This window comes from Diabrotica virgifera, chromosome 4 (assembly GCF_917563875.1).
Source record: "Diabrotica virgifera virgifera chromosome 4, PGI_DIABVI_V3a".
Taxonomy (NCBI): domain Eukaryota; kingdom Metazoa; phylum Arthropoda; class Insecta; order Coleoptera; family Chrysomelidae; genus Diabrotica; species Diabrotica virgifera.
Window position 1 is genome coordinate 138,767,358 of NC_065446.1, and position 23,538 is coordinate 138,790,895.

At 34.4% G+C, this 23,538-nt stretch overlaps 1 protein-coding gene across 1 annotated transcript in view; it reads left to right on the top strand.

Moving 5' to 3' along the window:
• Positions 1-23,538, top strand: part of LOC114337291 (uncharacterized) — a 253,577-nt gene that overhangs the window by 101,967 nt on the left and 128,072 nt on the right. The window contains exons 3-4 of the mRNA XM_050648395.1: positions 12,037-12,240; positions 22,105-22,266. Coding sequence (XP_050504352.1) covers positions 12,037-12,240; positions 22,105-22,266 — 366 coding nt within the window. The remainder of the gene's footprint in view (positions 1-12,036; positions 12,241-22,104; positions 22,267-23,538) is intronic.

The window sequence follows — 23,538 nt, forward strand, 5'->3', positions numbered from 1 at the left end:
CTAGACATTGTGACGAAAAAAATAGGAAGTTAAAAACAGTTTAAACGCATGTATTCAGTGACAAAACAACCGTATAAAACTGACAGGATTTTAAGAATTTCCAATTCATCAGATAGTAGGTAAAACACATGTAAGACTAAAGGCTCATAAATAAAAAGTCGCCTTAGACGGCGACAGAGCCCCGGTCAGTATTCCTATTTAGTGGAAACATATGCTACATTCACAACAAAACGATATGAAATGGTTCGCTTCTTATCATAACATTTAAGATAATTTGGGTGGAACCAATTTGCTGGGTTGTGTATGTATTATGAAAGAGAAATGGATTTTTTTTGATGTCACAGCAATGCCGCTTTCGTTTTTTGTACGCATTTGACAAAAAAGTAAAGACTAACGGGTTGAGTATCGGGCATTTTCAGAAAAAAAATACACGTGATATATTACTGCACCCCCCTACCCCCTTGTGATGTTTCGTGATTTTTTATGGACCTCTCCCCCCCTTTCGAGCATCACGTGATTAATGGACAGCCCCTAATTTAAATAATTCTATTTTATGACAACTTAGTAGATATTATATACTAATTGGAAAATGAACTTGCGTTTGTAGTTAATTGTAATATAATTGATTTATATATCTCTCGTTAATTTTGCATTGCAAGAAAATATGGTTTAAATCTCTAATCGAAACATTATCACAAAAACAGACTGATCAATTAATTATTCCTAATTTGTTCAGATGTGCCTCATATTTCCCGTGTCCAGTTTTTAATCTGACGATATTAGAAATATCTTCCTTTGGCAGGTTATATTTAAATATGTATTCAGGTGGCGGAGGAAGTTCTTGATGTAAAGAAAAATATAAATTTTTTGACATGCTTGTAATATTTTTCCATTCTTTTTTCCATATTTTATTTACTCTAACTTTGACGTCATTTATTGCATCTGTCGATAAGATGTGAGTTAGTATCTCACCTTTTTTTATTGCATCTTTGGCCAACTCATCCACTTTCTCATTACACAGTATACCGGCATGCCCTTTTGCCCATATAAATACTACTTCCACTTTAGACAAATTATTTTTTATATTACATAAAATTTTTGATTTGTATGAACTAAAATCAGTATTTTCAATTGCGTATATTGCAGATCTGGAGTCTGTTATTATCACAGCTTTTTCAATATTATTCTCTTTGATCCATTCTAGAGCTTTTTCGATGGCTATAATCTCAGCTGTAAAAATACTACTAATACTAGATAATTTGTAATTATTATGTTGATGGGTATTTTGCACATACAGAGCACATCCTACTCCTTTGATTTTTAGAACCGCCTGTATAAATTACTCTGTAATCCACAAAGTCGCTCAGTATAGATTTTACTAAAATATTATTTAAATGATTTGATTCTGTATATTTAGGAATTATGATTCTGGGTTTTTTATCAAAGTTTTATACGGAAATTTATAAATTGGTAATAATTTACTGTTGTGTAAATCTGTATAATTCCTGATTTCAATGAATGCATCTGTTAGTGGTGGTGAATTTTTTATTCTCCAATATTTACTGGTTAAGTTTTCCATGTTTAATAAAGCCAGATTTGTTAAAAGGTCTGATTCAGTGTTTCTTAGCTTTATGCAGTATTTTTGAGCTAAAAATTGTCTACGTAAATTTAATGGGATTTCATTACACTCTGCTAGCATAACGTTTATTGGAGTGGATACCATTGCACTTAAACATATTCTCAAGCATCTGTATTGTATCCGATCTAAAATTTTTAAGTTCGTATTTCTTGCTGATCCATATATCTAACACCCATACTCCACGACTCACCGATGGGTTCATTAAGATGGGTTCAATAGATTTTGCAAAATAAATTTTGCAATCCAGCTTTCGCAAAAAAAATCATTTTTTCAAAATGTTGCAGGGCTGAAAATAAGGCAAATAGCAAGTTGATATCAAGTTTTTTATGTATAGAAGAATACTGTACCTTTCATTTGCAATTTTTAATCTTAAAATCTATTAACTACCACGGCGTCAGGAATTTTTTTTAACTAAACATTAATTTTTGGTGCTACGCGCAGGACAGCGGTGTTCGATTCACACAAGTTGATTTCCTCCCAAATTTCTTCCAATCTTTATCTAATATATTATTTTCTTACTCTATATTTTGTTGTATTTTAATATTTTATTTCCACAAAAATCAAACTAATTTGATTATTGTTTGTGAAATATTGTTTAAACAATTGCATATGTTTAAAAATAATAAACTTTTATTCTCTAACTTAAAATATACGAACAAAGAAAGTTTTTGCCAAAAAAAAGTGTTATTTCAAAGGACAGAGTATGTGGTTTTATTTTGCAATAAACAAAATTATTTATTTATATCGAAATGTACTAAAAATTAAAATGTATCAATCATTATCTCAAAGGTCATTGGAATGCCCAATCAGAGCAAACTATCCGTTGTCCTGCGCGTAGCACCAAAAATTAATGTTTATTTAAAAAAATTCCTGACGCCGTAGTAGTTAACCGATTTTAATTTTGCAAATTGCAAATGAAAGGCACAGTATACTTCTATATGTAAAAAAAATCAACTTGCTCTCTGCTTTATTTTCAGGCCTGCAACATTTTGAAAAAAATATTTTTTTTGCGAAAGCTGGATTGCAAAATTTATGTAGGTTTTCCTTAAAGACGATCGTAATAAAAGTCCGTTTGATGTTTAATAGTTTTAATTAATAAAATAGATGACTAAATTATTGATAACATTAAATTAACGAAATGTAAAAGTGCTTGTGTAATTTGCGACCAAAAATCTTACGTGTTCTTATTCTTACAAAAGGGAAATATATTTATAGATAATTTGCGTCTAATCAATATAATACCCGTCTAAGTATTATCCCTAAACTAAGAACAGGTCCGTCGCTTTTATGGTGTTATCATCGACTGACTATACAACCTAAACAGCCTCCTGTCTTCCCCTCTTTATGCTTAAAATCCGAAACTATTAAAATTCTACTGCAATAAAGTTCGATCCCTATTAGTAATAAAATTTGGTTCACAGCGGCGAATGTTATTCTTACTTATAAAGTTAAAAGTAGTGCGCTACCGTCGTAATCCCCAATTAGTTCCACCCATCTGTGCCAACGTAGGTCCATATGTGTGAGACTCTTATCCCGTTCTCGTACTAATAATTAAGAAAAATGATATACAGGGAAATTTAAAATATAAGGTAAACTATTTACAATCCTACATTCGGCCATCCTGTTCGAATTCGACCCGAATTCCGTTTAGTTACCTATCCGCGACTTCATGTACTCTGCACACGTTGAAGTGCTTTGAAGTCCACCATGGTATCCAGATTTCTTTACCTCGTAATTGTCATTTGGATTCACTTGTACTACCACGTACGGTCCTAAATATTTCTTCTGCAGTTTGAGTCCTCCACCAAACTGTGTTCTCTTGATTGCCACTAAGTTCTCCTTTTTGTACATTCTCGGCCTTTTTCTTCGTAGATCATATCTGCGTCTATTTTCCTCTTGAATTTTGACTAACTGACGTCGACTCTCGTTTCTCAGCATCTCTCTATCTTCATCAAATTGTTTAATTATCTTCTGTTCTATGATCTCCTTCATCCTCAGATCTTCTTTGTTCTTCATCTTCGTTCCGAACAGTACTTCGAACGGCGTCGACTTTATGCTTCTTTGTTCGCAATAGTCTTCGAATTCCTTCGCCGTAAATGCGGTACCTCTGTCAGATATTATACTTAGGGAATTTCCGAAATCCTTTTGATGTCTCTTCACGCATTCTATAACTTCTTTTTTGCTTCTAAGTATACATTTAACGCAATTCCCTATGCAGTGCTCGATTGTTTCTCTAAGATTTGGAATGTAACATTCTCTTCGAATCAAATCTTGTGTTTTTGCTACAGCAAAATGTCCTACCTCGTGTAAGCTTCTAATTACTTCTGTTTGCATTCTTTTCGGAATGACTAACACTTCCTTGCCGTCTTCGTATTTAAAAGGAATATTGTTTTTTATAAAGAAGTCCTCGTATGCTTCCGTCATCTTTGTCTTGTCAGGTTCGTAACTTTTGACTACTTCCTCTATATCCGTCTTTATTTTTTTATCTTCTGTATGGTTCAGCTGAAAATCATTATTGACTGTCGTCTCGCTAATTATTGTAATCCTCCTTATAAAAGTATCTACTCTTTTTTTAGATAAAATTATTCCGTCTTCGGTTATTGTAACTTCCGCTTGTCTTAGTATATTGTTTCCGAGAATAATTTCAACGTCTAGTGCTCCTTTTGGAATAACATGAAATAAAATATTAAAATCCTCTCCTTGAATTTCTACCATTTTATTAAATGAACCTAAAGTTTTAACTCTCGTACCTCCTAATCCACTTAAATCTAATATGTTTTATGAAAGAATCACGTCATCAAAATATTTTTCAAAAATATCTTCTCGTACTAAACTAATGTCACTTCCTGTATCCAATAATGCACGTAGTGATAATTTTCCAACCTTCAATGTTACCGAGTTTTTATACCCCAAGTTAACAACATTTACATGTCCAGAAGTTGATGGTTCTTCTTCTTTCTCATTGCATCGAAAAGACCTGTGTCCAAACTGATTGCATCTAAAACATTTTACTCCCTTGCTTTGTCAGGACAATCCGTCGATCTGTGTCCCTCAATTCCACAATTGAAACATTTTTCTTCTTTTTTATTCCTACTTTGAGGCGCTCTTCTTTCATCTCGTCTTACTTCCTCGCTCGTCCACGTCTTTTTATGCGTCTCGGTTTTAACTGATTTTTGCGTCGTCTGTTTTTTAATCAATTCGTACAGTTTAATCTTCTCTTTAAAGTCATTGAAATTTTTGGCACCATAAAGTATTACTTTATTAGCGGGGTCGTCCATAATTCCCTCAATTATATACTGCATTATGACTTCATTTTCGATGTTTCCTCTGCTACCGATTTCTCTCATTTTTAGTACATACTCCTGTACGCTTTCACCTTGTTTCTTCTTGCGATTCATCAGCATTCTGTGAATTTCAGCACTACTTATTTTGTTCTCAAACTCTGCTGTCAGTCTCTTCTTCAGGAGCTTCCAGCTATTAACTCCTTTCTCTGACTGTATATACAGTTTAGCTATTTCTTTTAGAGATCGTTTAGCAAAAATTAGCATTTGTAAATCATTCCATCCTATCAGATTGGAAATTTTTTCAGAATCAGTGATCCATTTTCCTATAGGCTAATCGTCTTTTCCGTCGAAATTTCTTATACTGTCCTCTACGTCTCTAAAAGTTAAGGCAAATGAATTATTCAGTCTACCTCTCGTCATTTTGTTTGATTTTGATCTATTCCTCGTAAATAAATCCGTCGTCCTTTCATCATCCACATCGTCATCATTATTATCGTCGTCGGTAACGTCTTTACCTTCTTCCTCGTGATAAGCGTCTTTATCACTATTTGCGTCGTTATCTTCATTATAGCGATCGGCTTCGGTAACGTCTTTACCGTTTTCCTTGTGATAAACGATATCACCGTCATCATCGCTAGCGTCTTCGTCTTCATCGTCATTCTCGTCTTCAAGATTGAAGTCGTTCAAAAATGAACAAATACGTTCAATCACGTCGTCTTCTGAACCCGTGTAGTTCAGATCTAAACCACTGCAAACTGCTACTAAGTCCGGCATACTTAGTTTGTTTTTAATGTCGTCTATTTTTGTGGAATATTCCTGGGATTCTTTATCCCACGCAAAATTTGTAAAATTCCGCAAATTCTTCCTAGTTTGTCGCGGCAACCCTTTATCCCCGTACGCGACAACATGCAACGCCTTAACAGCACATGCCGAATTTTTAAGGTTTAAACTAATTTTTGGAAAATCGTTAAGAGATTATTTAGACTGCATTTTAAAAAGGTATATACTTAATTAGAATAAAAAATAAAAAAAAAAACAAAAATAAAAAGATAGATTATCTTTTAACTAAAAAGTTAGATTATTTTTTCCCGTGTGCAAATTGTACTTGTGAACTGTAGAATTGTAGTCGCTTTTACTTCAAAATTATCAATATTTACTACAAATACTAACAAAGTTATGATTTAATAAAATAAATGAACAAAAAAAACAATGAAAAACAATTAAAATCGTTAAATGATTTATTATAGTTCTTTCGCAACATTCACTGTTTATCGTCAAAGTTCCAGTTCACAGCTCCTCGAAAAAAATAATCTGGTCAGATTTCTAATTTCCAGACACAAGACCAAAGTGTCTTGACTATTTTTAAAATATTGGAACAAAAACACCTGATTTCTCCTTGGTAATACTGCTTGCTATGATTGCGTCTCGTCGTCGTCGTCGTCACTGCCCAAATAGCCGTCATATTTGCCTAACAGCGTCGTCTACACTGTACTAGCCTGCTACTCCACCAACACAACAATTCACCAACAGTTTCCCAATTTGTAAAAGTCACCAATAGTTTAAAAATCCGAAAATCACCAGCAGTTTCCACGTTTCCCGAACAGTCATAAACAGTTTCCAAAAATTACGTCACGTCACCTGAGCCGATTTTTTTAATTACACGTCACTTTACGGTATTTCGCGAACTTTATAACGAAATTGTCTTTCTTAGATCCGCGGTTGAGCCCCCAATATGTAGGTTTTCCTTAAAGACAATCGTAATAAAAGTCCGTTTGATGTTTAATAGTTTTAATTAATAAAATAGATGACTAAATTATTGATACCATTAAATTAACGAAATGTAAAAGTGCTTGTGTAATTTGCGACCAAAAATCTTACGTGTTCTTATTCTTACAAAAGGGAAATGTATTTATAGGTAATTTGCGTCTAATCAATATAATACCCGTCTAAGTATTATCCCTAACCTAAGAACAGGTCCGTCGCTTTTATGGTGTTATCATCGACTGACTATACAACCTAAACAGCCTCCTGTATTCCCCTCTTTATGCTTAAAATCCGAAATTATTAAAATTCTACTACAATAAAGTTCGATCCCTATTAGTAATAAAATTTGGTTCACAGCGGCGAATGTTATTCTTACTTATAAAGTTAAAAGTAGTCCGCTCCGTCGTAATGCCCAATTAGCTCCACCCATCTGTGCCAACGTAGGTCCATATGTGTGAGACTCTTATCCCGTTCTCGTACTAATAATTAAGAAAAATGATATACAGGGAAATTTAAAATATAAGGTAAACTATTTACAATCCTACATTTATTTTGCAAAATCTATTAAACCGATCTTAGTGGAATTCACAGTATTGTTTAATATATCATAAAGTTTTTGTGGGTAAAATATAAAGGTCCTAAGTGTAGCATAAATGGTTGAAAAATGTAAAATGCGGATACTTGTTTTTTTATCGTTTTTTTTTCGCAATTATTGCTATTTTGCAACAAGGGTGACAATTTTTAAAATTTTTTTGCTCCTCTGTTATAGGAAATTTAATTACGCAACTTTTATACCAGTACAACTTTTCTTGGAAGTGAATACTTTAAAAGTTATAATCAAAAAACCAAGAAAAAAATCTAATTTTTCCTTCATTTTTTGACATTTTGATTATTTAAACAATGTTCCTGACCTTTTTGAGTTAGAGGATAACTCAAATATTATTATATGAGTTATTTTCAAGCAATTTCTGCAAAAAAATATGAGTCACCTCTCAACGTCCAAATGTACTAATATTTTTACTGATGCGCCCTGGTCTATATACCATTCTTATTTATTTCACATACCTATTATTATATTATTAAGTTGTAACGCTAATGGTAACGTCCTTTTTCGTGCTATGTCGCTGAAATATTTCGGCCCGATCTGGTCAGACAAACCAGGCCTTTTGATATTAACAACTATCGGGCCGAAATATTTGGCAACATAGTACGAAAAAGGACGTTACCGTTTGCGTTAAAACCCAATGTGAAATAAATACGAATGGTTTGTATAAAAGATCGGAACCAAATTTCGGATAGATGTACGATTGACGATTCGGATTAAGATCGCAGCGCCAATGTGGTATCAAATTGAACCGAGCTAAGCCATTGTAATTGTTTACATATTGTATGTTGCGTTAGTTTTATGTGTTTTTGAGTTAGTTTTGTTCGTTTATCTGTGTTTTTTTTTAATTTAATTATATTTTTTGTGACTATCGTTTATTCTTATTAATTAATAGACAATTCTGTTAGTTGTTATAAGTTTTATTTTAGTGAACTTTATAAGAAAAACATATCTCAGGTTAGCGTACACCAAAGCAAAGATTGTAATTATTATTGTAGGTATGTTCTATTTTTTTACAGTTTAGTCATGAAGTAATACACGGCAACAATTAAACGTGATTAAACAAAGTCTCTAATGACAATAGAGAGATTTTGCAACTCTTAAAATAACCGCTGATTTTGGCTCTGCTATGGTTAACTTTATTAAGCATAACGATTACGGCAACGTTAAAAAGCAGAGTTTTTGCAGCCTGTCAAGTAGGTTTTTCGTGTCACCGTTATCGTTATTGTAATTTTAAGCATATACTTGAACAGTTTTTGATATTTTAATTTATGGGTCATCAAAATTAGAATCTACGTAAATGTAATTTTACTGATTTTTTTTTACATTCTGGCAACAAAGCAATTTGACCATTACTATAACGATAACGATAAGCACTACTTTAAACCTCCGTAAATTACGGAATCCCTTATGTTTAATAACGATAACGGATCATATATTCGCTACTACGCAGACGTAGTATAACGATAACCATAACGGAATTGCAAAATAAGAGGTGCAAAATCTCTCTAATATGCCTTCAAGGAGAAAGTAAATAAATAATGGCTCTTAGCTCGGTTACTGCAATCGCCACCAGAGGACGAGACGAGATGCCAGTTAGCCATGCCCCGGAATCTTATATGGAAAAATTGGGGAATTCCCCCACCACTTACACACCGGTCAGCTAAATAAAGAGGAATGACAGCCTTTCTCGCTCACGAAGACTTTAACCAATCATTTATGTTAACACACCATGCCTGAATGTCACAAATAAAATAATCAAGCGAGGCTTAACTCGACAATGTAAATTCTGTCAAAAGTAATGACAGTTAGAGTTAGTGTAAATAGAAATAATTTTCTATTAGTTTACAGTTTTTATTGTATTATCTTTAACGATTTATTCTTAGTCATTTCAATTTAAGTTGGTTCCTTATCCTTCGTTTATAAAGTGTAGTTTTGTTTTAGTTGCGAAAGAACTTTGGTGTTGTGTTAATAAAAAAAATAAACATGGTTTATTATTGTTGTGTACAAATCATAGAAAAGTTAGAAAAATGCATAGGTAAATAGTAATTAGTTTATAACTGTTTTATCTGAAACAACAAATAAATACACGTACCTATATTTAGAAAAAAATTGTCTAACTTTTTTATATCCCTTTTCCTTACTAAATTTGTCAGCAAAAATAACATATTTTGCAACTTGAGAATTCCGAATAATTTATGAGTATTACTTAGATATTATTTAAATAAAATACTTTAACAAGCTTAGTAAGTTTTGGTATTTTATTTTAATAATATAGGTGAGATGATTTCTTGTAAAATAACAAGATATTTTAATTAGTAACGAAATTGCTTGTTCATTTGAATTTTCCGCCAAATGGTGATTAGTTAACACATCGGTTGCAAATGGCGTAAGGAACCAAATTTTTACAGTGAGTTGTGAGTTGCCTATCTATCCGGTAATACTATATATTATTTATCTATGCCAGTTAGCCAGTTGTACGTGAACAACAGTTCGTTTCAATCAAACGCGTTTTGATTTCAACGATTTAAGAACTGCACATATCAGAATCAGAAAATTTGTATTTCTTTAATGAATTTGTATTTTTTTATTACTATAGACTATTTAAATGTCTTAAAGATGTCCATCGATAAAAATATCATAAATTAGAGTTTTCTGCACTAGAGGATGAAATATTAATAGAAAAAGATAAAGAAAATCATCCGTTGTATACAAAGAAACTAAAAAGTTACAACTTTCTTTGGGAGAAATAGATCTTGGATGTTTGTAGGTTGCGAAGTTATTTCCTCCTCTATATAATTCAGTACATTAATGAAGTGTATAGAATCAAAACTCGCTTTCTCCAAAATTTCCATTTGTGACAAAACTCTGAAAACTTGTTAAAAACAAGCGCTTACAGTTATCACACGAATTTAAGTTTCATGTTATAGAATTTGACCATATAGAAATTGATAGCTTTTTGTTTGGAGAAAGTGAGTTTTGAAGCAAACTTTTGGAGAAAGCAAGTTTTAAACAGACTGGTTTGGGGATAGCACGTTTTGAAACAAATTCATTTGGAGAAAGCAAGCTTTGAAACAATTTCCTGTTTTGGAGATGAAATTTTACTAACTTTGTTTCCTGCTTATCTTAATAAAAATAACAGTAATCAGTTACATTGTTTGTATTTAAGGTAGACTTCGAGTGTCCTGAAACTATAGTGACATTATTTACATGTATCTGGCGATTGTAGCATGTTGCCTGATCTGGTAGCTTTAGTGAAGGCTGATTTTTATGACAATCAATAAATAATAACAGAAGAATACTTTTGCTTTTCTCTTTCAGTAAGTCATAAAAAGTGCCAGATATACCGTTTTCTTAGTCATGAGTGTAGCCTTTTCTTATTGGTTTTAAGAAAAGAACTATGCAAATAATTAAGTGTTATTAAAGTTGATAGCTGATTATAGTGAACAAACACTGACATTGCATTAGATAAATAGAGTGATTAAATCTGAGTGAGTCCCCTCCACCCCCTTTATAAGCTTCCTATTGGTCGGTTGCAGGAAGACGGGTTTCATGCAGAACTGTCATATGAGAAAGACGGGTTTGATTCAAAATGCTTCTTTTAACATTTAATTGATATTGGATAAACCTAATTTTGAATCAAACTAGTTCTGGATTCGTATAGGGTTCAACAAGCAGATTCAGAAAATATAAACAACTCAATTTCGGCCATGGATGGAGAAAACGAGTTTTGATTGTATAAATCCCTCGTATGAAACTGTTGCAGAGTTAAACGAAAAATTCCTTGAACTTGGTATCACTGTCCACAAGATGATTTACTACCAACACTTCGTAAAGAACTTATCTATTCTCAAACATTTTCAGACTTGTATTATTTTCATTACATCTAATAACGCAAACGCATCGTGGTCATCCTGTTTTTCTTCTAAGATCGTAGCAATAAACAAAGTCATGTCTGCAACCATTATTTTTAGGGCGAGTTACCCCACATCAAAGTTATTTTGTTGCGTTCCGCCAGCTTCTTGAGGGATATTTTACAGCCCCAAACCAACTCTGACTCAAAAGTAAATAATATTAGCACCTTTAAGACAGCTTGACTGTCTTATAAAATCAAGACTTTGCCCTACGAGTGTCTCGATTAAGAAATTCTACTGGCACTAAGTAATGTCTATAGCATGTATTTTAGCCTAAAAGATAGTTGGGGGGTTTCCAAGAGATTTGGATAGCCTGAAATTGAGCCAAGTTATTCCCTTTCATCTATCTTAGATCCATCAGTATACCATACGAGTTAACCTTCTTTCAGTTTCGGTTCAACTTCTTCACCTATTTGGTGATTCTTATGAACACTTCAAAGGGTGTTTCAAAGTAGAATTTGACTGGCATGGCATCTGTCGTCCTTAAAATGCAATGGAATTTCTTCCAAGATTTTTAAGTGGCCCACTAGATCTTAAGTTTTCATTATTCGTGTCTGTCGCAGCTTTAAGGTGATGGTTACTGCCTCCCTCCCTATGCAAAACTACAAGGGAGGAAGGTTCAGCATCGCCTCTAAAGCAGCATTATACTGAAAAGTTAAATTTTTAATTTTGTAATCTATATAAATAATTCTATAATTTCGATTATTTTTTCAAACTTTTTAGGTAGCATCTTTTATATTAGAGAACTAGTAGCGAAACACTCTTACAAACAGTTTTAGAACTTTGTAATATTTGTATTATGATTAATTTATTAAAATTATTCTATTTAAGACGCTTCATGTGACAAGCTATGGATATTTGATAGAATACCTGGTGCCACTCTAATAGGCAACGATACCAAAAGGCTGCCCGGTGTTAAGTCAAGGACTGAATGTGAACAGTATTGTTTAAATGAGAAAGAATTTTCCTGTAGGTCTGCCAAATTTAGTATTACACAAACGACGGAAAAACCTGTAACAACTAATATCACTACAGGTAAGTTTTCATTATTTTTCTGACTCTTATATCAAACATAAAGCATAAGTCATAAATTATTTTCTCTTTATGATAACTGGATGACTTCTGGATAAGATAACAGAGGGGCACCTATTAAGAAGTGTCCTGGAGTAAGAGGCTGTAGGTCTAATGGGTCAGTAGACAATGGGAATAGAGGGCGAGAGTTAAGAACGGCATCTACTTAAACAAGAATAGTGCAGAATTGTTCAAAAGTATATACAGATTTGCCGGTGATTTTAATCAAAAGGGACTGAGCACTTTTAGTTGAGGTTTCCCACAATCCACCCCAGTGTGGGGATCTGGGAGGAATAAATATTTTCAAGTGATGTTTTGGGAAGAAAAGAACTCGTGAAACACATAATGCTGTGTTGAAAAATGCTTTCTAAGAAGAGTGAGATGATTATTAGCACCCACAAAATTAGTTCCATTGTCACTGTAGATAATGTATGGGATAACATATCTAGCTATAAATCTTTTAAGACAAGCCAGGAAGGCGTCTGTCGTGAGGTCAGACACTGCTTCTAAATAGACTGCTTTGCTAGCTAAGCATACAAACAATGCTATGTAACCTTTGGATATAGGGGCTCTTCTCAATGAAGAGGAATTTACGCAAAAAGGACCTCCGAAATCTATTCCAGTATTTTCGAAAGGTCTTTTAGGTGTGACTCGTTCACGAGGGAGATCTGCCATGATTTGGTTTGAGGCGATGACATTAAACCTAAAGCAAGTATTGCATGAATGTATTATGCGTTTTATACACCTAAGTCCGTCAAGAGGCCAATATCTTAAGCGGGCATTATTCAAAGTGGTTTGAGATCCTGCATGTACCAGACGCTGGTGCTCTGAGGTGAGCAACAGTGTGGTGAAGTGATTACGACGTGCAGGGAGCAATAAGGGGTGCCTTTGATCAAAGGGTACATCCGAATACTTGAGTCGACCACCTGCTCTAAGTAATTTGGACCTGTCAATAAAGGGATTTAGTGAAGCAATTTGCTTGTTGAGTAACAATCGACCTTGCGTCAGAGATAATATTTCAGATTTAAAGAAAACTGCCTGAATTTGACTTATTAGGAATAGTCTGGAGTCTTGCAATTCCTTAGGAGACAGATGACCAGACAAGCGGTCTTTATGTCGAGTATTGTACACAAATCGATGTATGTACGCCATGGATTTTATAATAATAATAATAGTCTCCCGTTTTATACCGCTGTGCCTTTGGGAGTGTAGCAGGGTAGTCTGCTATATCTAGGACCTACGGTATACAATGAAGGTAACAGGGCCAGTGCTACGCTTCAACCGCCTATTATTACCCCTGGTTCTACCCAAGGTACTCATTTTATTCAGGCTGAGTCGACCTGGAGCCTATAAACATTTTAAAAATGTCTAGTGGTTCTTGCCGGCGGTAGGATTTGAACTCTGGACCACCGGCACGCGAGCCATGCACACTACCGCTTAGCTACGCCGGCCCCTGGATTAGTGGATGGATGAATGGATTTTATAAGTTTAGTGAATGATGAGAATCGGTTTATAAATTCGGTCCAACAATTTTTCTGAGTTTTGGTACATACATTAACAATTTTCTTTCTTTAGGCAAATTGACAATAGGCTCAAACGAGGTATGTTTAGACCAATCGCTGGATCGATCTAATAGAAATAACGGTCCAGATGCCCAGAATGATCTGGCTTGATCTGAAAGCTTGCCCCGAGATAAGAAGTCTGCGGGGTTGAGTTCAGACTTTATATACTTCCACTTTGGCGAGCTAGCATTTTGGATTATTTCCACACTGTTTGCCACAAAGGTGGACCATTTTTTGGAAGGTGAGTGGGCCTACCATAGAATCTGACCACAAGATACTGTCAAAAATGCTGAGAGAACGCGATAGTATCGCATAGAGCCTTGTGCAGAGACTGGTTAAGAGAACCATTGCACATAATTCTAGTTTCGGTATAGTGAGAGGTTTTTTCAATGGAGCTACACGCGATTTGGTAGCAATAAGTGTAAATGACACCGATAAATTAGAGCATTCTGAACTTAAATATATGCAACAGCCATATGCCTGAGTACTGGTATCACAAAACCCATGTAGTTCGACTTGAATCTTTTCCGCCGATTATGCACCGAAGAACCAAAAAAGAGGACAGGTTGGTTAAATTTTATGTACGACGCTGGGCTGGTCAATTTCTGGCTGAGTTGTCAGAAGAGTATGAGATGTAGGACGAGTGGAAGACTCTCCGTGGTTCAGTGAGTGATTAGAGGGCTCAATTGCAGTATGATTGTTAGCTGTCGAGTGGTGAGTAATGTGTAAAAGAGAATGATGCTTCGAGTGGCATAGGGAACAGGTAGACTTTGACTCACAGTTTTGTAAAAAGTGCTTACTACCTAAACAGTTAAAATAGAGTTTATTGGCTTTTGAATATTCAATTCTATCTGATACAGGTAATGAACAAAACTTGTAGTTTGGTATAGTTAGACCCAAACCCAGACATCCAAAGTGAAAGTTATCCTCCAACACCAAATTGTTCTATATGGTCCACACAATGTTCAGAAAAAAGTCACACCATTTTGAGTGCCGGGTTTGGGGGGGGAGGAGGGGGGAGAAATCTGCAAATTCGTAGTTTTTTACGTTTTTCGTCAATATTTCTAAAACTAAGCGGTTTAGCATGAACAACCTCCTACACAAAATTGTTCTACATTAAATTTGAAATAAAAAAGGCCCTATGCATAACCCTTCTAAAATGAACGGTTCCAAAGTTACGGAGGTAGTATTGTATAATTGGTCCAAAAAAAGGCCTAACCCAGACATCCAAAGTAAAAGTTTTGCTTTAACACCAAATTGTTCGTTATGGTCCACATATTGTTCAGTAAAAAGTTACACAATTTTGAGCGTCCGGTTTGGAGGGGAGATGGGGGAGAAGTCGGTAAATTAGTAGTTTTTTTAAGTTTTTCGTCAATATTTCTAAAACTACGCTTTAGCGTAAGGAATGTTCTATAGAAAATGTTCTACATAAAATTTAAAACAAAAAAGGTTCTATACATAATTGTTATAAAATCAACGGTTCCAGAGTTACGGAGGGTGAAAAGTGGAGGTTTTCGATACTTTTTATATATACCAATTTCTCCCTCCTCTACCCCCCAAACCCGACGCTCAAAATGGTGTGACTTTTTTCTGAACATTATGTGGACCATATAGAACAATTTGGTGTTGGAGGATAACTTTCACTTTGGATGTCTGGGTTTTTGGTATAGTTATATCATAAATATCGCCCAAAAAATATAAAAAGTATCGAAAACCTCGACTTTTCAGCCTCCGTAACTCTGGAACCGTTGATTTTATAACAATTATGTATAGAACATTTTTTGTTTTAAATTTCATGTAGAACATTTTTGTATGTAACATTGTTTACGCTAAAGCATAGTTTTAGAAATATTGACGAAAACTTAAAAAAAATAACTAATTTACCGGCTTCTCTCCCATCTCCCTCCCAAACCGGACGCTCAAAATGGTGTAACATTTTACTGAACAATATGTGGACCATGTAGAACATTTTGGTGTTGGAGGAAAACTTTTACTTTGGATGTTTGGGTTAGGCCTTTTTTTGGACCAGTTATACTATACTACCTCCGTAACTTTGGAACCATTCATTTTAGAAAAATTATGCATAGGGCCTTTTTTATTTCAAATTTAATGTAGAACAATTTTGTATAGAAGGTTGTTCATGCTAAACCGCATAGTTTTAGAAATATTGTCGAAAAACTTAAAAAACTACGAATTTACCGATTTCCCCTCCTCTCCCCCCCACCCAAACCCGACGCTCAAAATGGTGTGACTTTTTTCTGGACATTGTGTGGACCATATAGAACAATTTGGTGTTGAAGTATAACTTTCACTTTGGATATCTGGGTTATGCCATCTTTTGGATCAACTATACTATACTATTGGTGCATGAGTAGATGCGGTAGTTTTGTTGAAAGCAGTAGCTACATACCTTGGGCTGTCAGATATATGGCTTTGATTTTGAATCCCTTTAACTAGAGGGGTTTGATTGCGAGTGAAAGGCTACCTTGAAATTACTTGGGTGAGAATTGTCATTGCTTTGGAATCTAGCTGCTTTAGACGTGGGTTTTGATCCGCAATGGAATTCTCAGAGTTGATATTTTCCAGAACAATACATCGCTTACTCAAAAAATCGAAAAACTCATCAATAGTTAAATGTTGATTCACAGAAGCTTGCTCTTCAAATGAGCGACGAGTGCTATAATCAAGTTTTTGTTCCAATAATTGAACAAGCAAAGATTCAAATAATTCTGCTTTACTTAACTTTACCGTGTTTAAGGTATCGAGTATTTAGAATTTGCAACGAATTGTCTCAGCGACTGCGAAGTACATTTTTGCAATGTGGGAGTGGCTAGTAACTGCTGATAATATGAGCGGATGATCTGCCGTTGGTGACTATACCGGCTGTGTAATAAATCTAAAGCTATGACAAAATTATCATGTTACTGGCAACTTATCAATTAGCTTTAACGCTTCTCCCTTGAGATATGATTTTAAATAAAAGAATTTATCAGCTTTTGATGATAATAGGTTTGTTCTAGCAAACAGTCAAACGAGTCAGAAACCGTCAGCAAACAGTTGGTCAGTGAGAGAACGTAATACAGTCAGCAGTGCTATCCCTTCTACTCGCGCTGGTCCACTATTCGCTGATGGCTTCAAACCGTTTGAAACTGATGCTAGAACAAACCTAATAATTGTAAGTTATTGACAATTAGGGCTCTGAATAAGTCGATAAATGAAGGGTATTCGATGCAGTTTCCACTAAAAGTTTTTAAGTGAATATTTGGTAGTGAATATATTTATATGAAAGTGGCCATTAAGAGAGGAATGATCAGGATCTGGTGGGGAAGACACTTGATTTAAGGCTTCGACTCGAGCTTGTAGGGTGCATTTTAGGTCCAGACATTTATTTTCATATTCCTCTCTGTCCTCTGAATCACTGGCTGAATCCAGTAACTCAATTTCATTTTGAATGGGGTCGTAATTAACTAAGTTGTCCTTGAAAATTGAGCCTTATAAGTGCTACGCTTTTTCTTGAGAGTGTCCATGTTTTACTTACAATAACGAGTTGGCTGGGAGTTGAATAGAAACTACTTACACTAAGAGCAAGAGAAGAAGTATTTTCTACTGAAATATCTCTTCAAGTGCAGAAAGCTGCCCTTTTTTTAAAGAACACTTCGAGTGGAGAACAAATATGCAAAAATTGAACAAGAGAGAATGCAAGAGATAACTAAATAGTTTTTGCTGAATAATACTTCGAGCGAAATACAAAAAAACAAAAAGTGAACAAGAGAAAAAACGAGAAATAAAGAGAACTATTCTTGCTAAATCCAAATGAACACAATGTACACAAAATAAATTAAATTCTATTTAAAAAATAAATGTTACTTTGTAACAGTTACTTCGTAACTCGTTACTTCTCACCAAATGTTCTGAAAAGAGTGATAGCTTAATTGATAATCTATTTACGGTTCTATATTACTGTTAAATATACAATCAAATAATGTATATGCCAATCTGGTTTACGATGAAAAAAATAAAGACATACCAAATAAAAAACGAATTTATAGCTTTAGTATTCTCGTAGCATTACCTGAAACATACAAAAATACATATTGCAGACCGGCATAGCTTTCTCAATTTTCTAAAATCTAAGTTAAGTTATAAAAATTACTTAATTATGAGATATTAGTTCTGAGAAAACAATCTATGAGGAAAAAAGCTAATATTTGTTTAATGATATCACTCCACTTTGTTGTTTAAAAAAAAAGAGTTTACATCGATACACTAGGCTTTAGGGGAGGCCTATGTCTACCTGCGTCTGCTATGCACCTTTCAAGTCGATTGGGCTGGAATTGTAGAGCACTAGTCGTGGAGAATCATTTATCCGGCTCGAAGATAGACCATGAAGAAAGGGCAGGCGGCTTGAGATTGAATTTTTTTATTCCGTTCTTGTGAATCTTCAACCACCTTGTCTTCTCTGGGGTTGTTGGTGTATTTTCTGGAGTTGTTGAGTGAACTGTATTATGCTTCTTTTCATGAGCATTTTTCAGTGCGTCACAAATGATAGAAAAAAAGGTAAGTCCGTGATAATATACATTTTAGTGACATGACATTTTAGTTACATCTGACAGTTGTCAAATGTTATTTGCCATTTGGCATAAAAACAAATCAATTGTGTTTATTTCATTTATAAAATGGTATTTTCTTTGATTTGTATAGTCTTTTAAATTGTTCAGATTATATTCGTAGATATATTATATAATTCGCAAATTATTTTATTTTCGATTATAGCGCCATCTATTGACAACTAGAATAAATGTTATAAATGTCACCGACGAAATGTAATCACCGACGTGCGATTTTTTATGTCACATAAAATTTAATGCGTTAGAAAGAAATCGAAAAACTGTGACGCACTGAAAGATCCTCATGAGAAAATGCATATTTGGAGTAATAAAGAATATGAAACATTTCGACCTAATATAAAATAAATAAAAGGTTAGCCTCTATTATATAAAAATCTGTCTTAAATTAGTGTGACAGTTTAATTGTCTATCACCGGAGTTTCTTTTAGTACGTAAAAGATAAAAGTAACACGAACAAACTTTTATTTCTTTACGCACTATACGTAACAGGAACAGGTATGGTTGACAATATCGAATATGTTGTTATACTAATTTTAAGTTATTTTCGCAATCGCTGTGACAAACCACTGTACTGTTTGTACACCTGGCTAAATGTTATAGCATCATCTTCATCCAACAAATTTACGTCCACTGCTGGACATAGGTCTCGTCCAATCAAATGTTTCCACGAAGCTAGGACAAATAATCCCGGACAAAAGATCCCCACAAATTATCCCCGGACAAAAAATCCCCACAAAAATCCCCACAAATAATCCCTACAAATAATCCCCGGACAAATAATCCCCGGACAAATAATCCCCGGACAAAAAATCCCCACAAAAAATCCCTGACAAAAAAACTCCCCACAAAAAATCCCGGGCAAAAATCCCCACAATTTTTTTTGGACAAAATATCCCCACAAATAATCCCGGACAAAAAATCCCCAAGAAAAATTTTTTGGTACCGAATAGTTATCCAAAAGTATTTCCATGAATGTAATCGACGCAAATATTTTTCAGCCTCAGTGCATGAGAGTTATAGCAATCGCCATGAAACCAGTTTTCGGCACGAAAATAATGATTAGCAATTCAAATTAAGCATGCATTGTAATTTCGATTACCAAATCTCGAATTCCAATTGTGAGTTTTTTAAAAAATCGTGGAAGATATGGGGAATAAGCTAAGGCTTTGGGAATCATGTTGTACTTATTGTCTATTCGTGATGATAACTGCTGGTCCTGAAAACGATAATCTTGATTGTAATGCAAAAAAGTCTGTTCGTTTTTGTAAATTTAACGTCAAAAATATTTACTCATCATTATCATTAATTACGTTATAACTTTTCTAGAGTCTTTGCCGAGTTTACTATTTCCTTCCATGTTTGTCGGTCCTGTGTCACTATTTCCCATTGTTTCAGTCCCATTTTCTCCAGATCTTCTCTGACGGCATCTTTTCACTTTTTTCTAGGCCGCCCTACAGACCTTCTCCCATCTGGCCTCTCCCCGAGCAGCTATGTCTGTTAAAGTTTTTTTATGGATGCAAACAGATTCTCAATTACGTTTTTTATAAACCGGATATCGAATAGTAATACCCATAAATTTGTTCCCAAAACCACCAAAAAAGTAAAAATAATCTAAAAGCTTTGTATAACTTTCCTGGCGATGCGGGGAACGGATTTTTAGCATTAGTATAATCAAGATTATCGTTTTCAGTACAGTTACCAGTTATCATCATGAATAGACAGTGTTTTGAACAGTGTTTCAAAGCAGAGTGAACAAAAGATTTAAGCCAATTACAACATGACTTCCACAGCCTTAGCTTATTCCCCATATCTTCCACCATTCACGGGAAAACTTTTAGAGAACTATTCGGCAGCAAACATTTCTTCGAGATTTTCTGTCTGGATTTTTTGTGGGGATATTTTGTCCAAAAAATTTGTGGGGATTTTTTGTCCGGGATTTTTTGTGGGGATTTTTTGTCCGGGTATTATTTGTCCGGGGATTATTTGTGGGGATTTTTTGTGGGGATTTTTTGTGGGGATTTTTTGTTCGGGGATTTTTTGTCCAGGGATAATTTGTGGGGATTTTTTGTCCGGGATTGTTTGTCCGGGTATTATTTGTCCGGACCCCGTTTCCACACTTCACGGTTTTGTGCTCATTTTTGCCAATTTTTACCAATCCGCCTGATATCATTTGTCTATCGAGTAGGCGGCCTTCCTTTACTGCGTTTATCTTCTCTTGGTCTCCATTCCATCAGCTGCTTTCGTATCCATCTTGAATCCTTCAGCCTGCCGACGTGTCCTGCTGCGTTCCATTTGAGATTGGTTCTATACCATCTGTGATACCGGTTCTTTGTCTGAGATCTTCATTTCTTATTTTATCCCGTAAGGTTACACCCAGCATGGATCTTTCCATAGGCCTTTGAGTTCGTCGCTGTTGCCTTGGTTAGAGTCAGTGTCTCTGCTCCATATGTCATTACCGGTAGCACACATTGATGAATCCGTTGTCTTTTTAAACTAATCGGTATACTGCTCCTAAATATGTCTCTCAGCGCTCCGTATGCTGCCCAAGCAAGAGTTAATCTTCTTTTTATTTCGCAATATTTGGTTATCTCTACCAATTCTAATTTCATGAACTAAGTAAATGAACTTTTTCACTAGTTCTATTTCTTATTCACGTGTAAACAACTGTCTGCTAGGAATCAGATTAGTCATAAATTTATTTATAGTAAAATTCATTTTCAGGTTTATTTTCCAGCAGATAGCGACAAACTCATTTAGCATTTCCTTTACTTCTCCTAGGTCATCAGCTATAAGGATTATGTCATCTGCGAAATGAAGATGATTTAACTTTTCTCCATCTGTTGTGATCCCTTTATTTTCCGAGTTAAGCATCTTAAAGGCATATTCCAGAAGAGTTATAAATATTTCTGGCGAGAGTGTCGCTTTGTCTTATGTCGCGTTCTATACTTATTTGTTTGGTTTTATCATGTATGTTAACACTCATTGTTACCTCTTTATAAATATTATAGATCCGTGTACTATAATTAGTCAATGAGGCATTCATTTAGAGCTTCTAAAATGCTATCCAGCTCTATCGTGTCAAAGGCTTCATAGAAATCCACGAATGCTAGGACCACGAGCTTATTATATTCTATTGATTTTTCAATTAGCAACATTACTGCCTGCAGATGGTCGTTTGTTCCTAAGTTTGTGAGAAATCCACCTTGTTCTTTTGGTTGGTAAAAATCTAGCTTCTTTTCTACTCTTGATGTTACTACTTTTGTAAAGAGTTTGTACAAGTGATTTAGCAGGCTAATGGGTCTGTAATGTTCTAAGTTTGTTTTATCTCCCTTCTTATGCAAAAGTATTGTTACCGCTTTTTTTTTATTTTACCTACAAGAATGTGGCATCCGTGTTTAATGGACTCTATTACGACTGCATCTTCACCTGGTGCTTTTCTATTTTTCAATTTTCTTAGTGCTTGATGGATTTCGCTAGTGGTTATCTCTGGTAATATAGCGGAACATTGGTTTATTTTATTTTCTTTGAAACAGCGTTCCTCAAATTATTTTGATTTTGCCTTTAATTTTGAATGCCATTGTGAATATTATATATATGTATAGTTAATAAACGTAATGATAATATTATATGATTTTTAGGCATCACTGGCTATCGATATGGCCCTAATACGGGACAAACTGACTTTACAGGAATTTGTACACTGAGTAATGCCGACAGGCACCAACTGCCGAGCTCCTTTAGAGTGTCCAGTTATGTAGATGAATATTTTGAAAACCAATGTGCACCAGTTGACATAAATAGTAAGTATTGATTTTTTAAATACCGCAAATATGTTTTGAAATGCTGCAATGAAAAAATCTAGATTAAAGACAACAACTATAAATCTAAGTTATGAGCTACAGTAGCACAGTTACTAACAATAGAGCTGGCTATAGAATAAATAGCCAGCCATAAAAGAAAAAATTAATAAAAACTTGAAAAAAATTAATAGCGTGAACTCCAAAGAAGTTGAAAATAATTGGAAACAGATAAAGGCAGCACTAACAACAGCTGTTAAAGAGATGTTGACTCCTAAACGAACTGAGAGAACTAAAAGAAAGGCATGGATGACAGAAGAAATTCTTAATTTAATGGATGAAAGACGTGCCTATAAGAACAAAAACAAACAACAATATGATGCAATAAATCGAACCATAAAGAGAATGATTAAAGAGGAAAAAGAAAAATGGCTGTCAGAACAATGCAATGATATTGAAGAATGTGAGAGAAGGTACGATAATTTCGGCATGCATAAGAAGATCAGAGAAATGACTGGTACAAAGAAGAAGCCTCATAGTGGAATGTTGAATGATTCAGAAGGCAAGATTATAATAGATTTCAAACAAAAACTCACAAGATGGAAAGAATACGTAAAAGAACTTTTTGACGACGAAAGAGAATTAATAACAGTGAAACGAGAAGAAATGAAGGGTTTAAGGATACTTAAGGTACTAGTACACTTTAGAAGACCAAAAATAATCATTTTTTTCAAGAATTTTTTTCTCAGAACCTTTATTAAAAATGAACATAAATTTTTTTACATGTTAACATCTAACTCTTAGAGAGTACAAGAAATATATATTTTTTCATTTATGCACATACACTAATATTGTAGAGGGCGCAAAAGTGGAGGCCTCGAAAAATAATGGCGGACACTTAATCCCAGGACTGGGACATCCGAAACAAAAAAATTGTACTGCATTTGAAAAAGGAAGGTTTCTTACGTGACAATTTACCACAATTTGACCAAAAAATAAAAAATAATTATTTTTTAATCATGAAAAACTGAAGAAAAACGGACAATTTTTGACAAAAATTTTTCAAATTTCCGTAGAATCTTTTTTTTGTTAAATTTTTCGCTAACGGTGGCAAATTGTCAGGTAAGAAACCTTTCTTTTTCAAATGCCGTACGATTTTTTTGTTTCAGAGATCCCAATCCTGAGATTAACTGTCCGCCATCGGAACTACTTTTTTTCGAGGCCTCGACTCTGGCGCCCTCTACAACATTAGTGTACGTGCATAAATGAAAAACG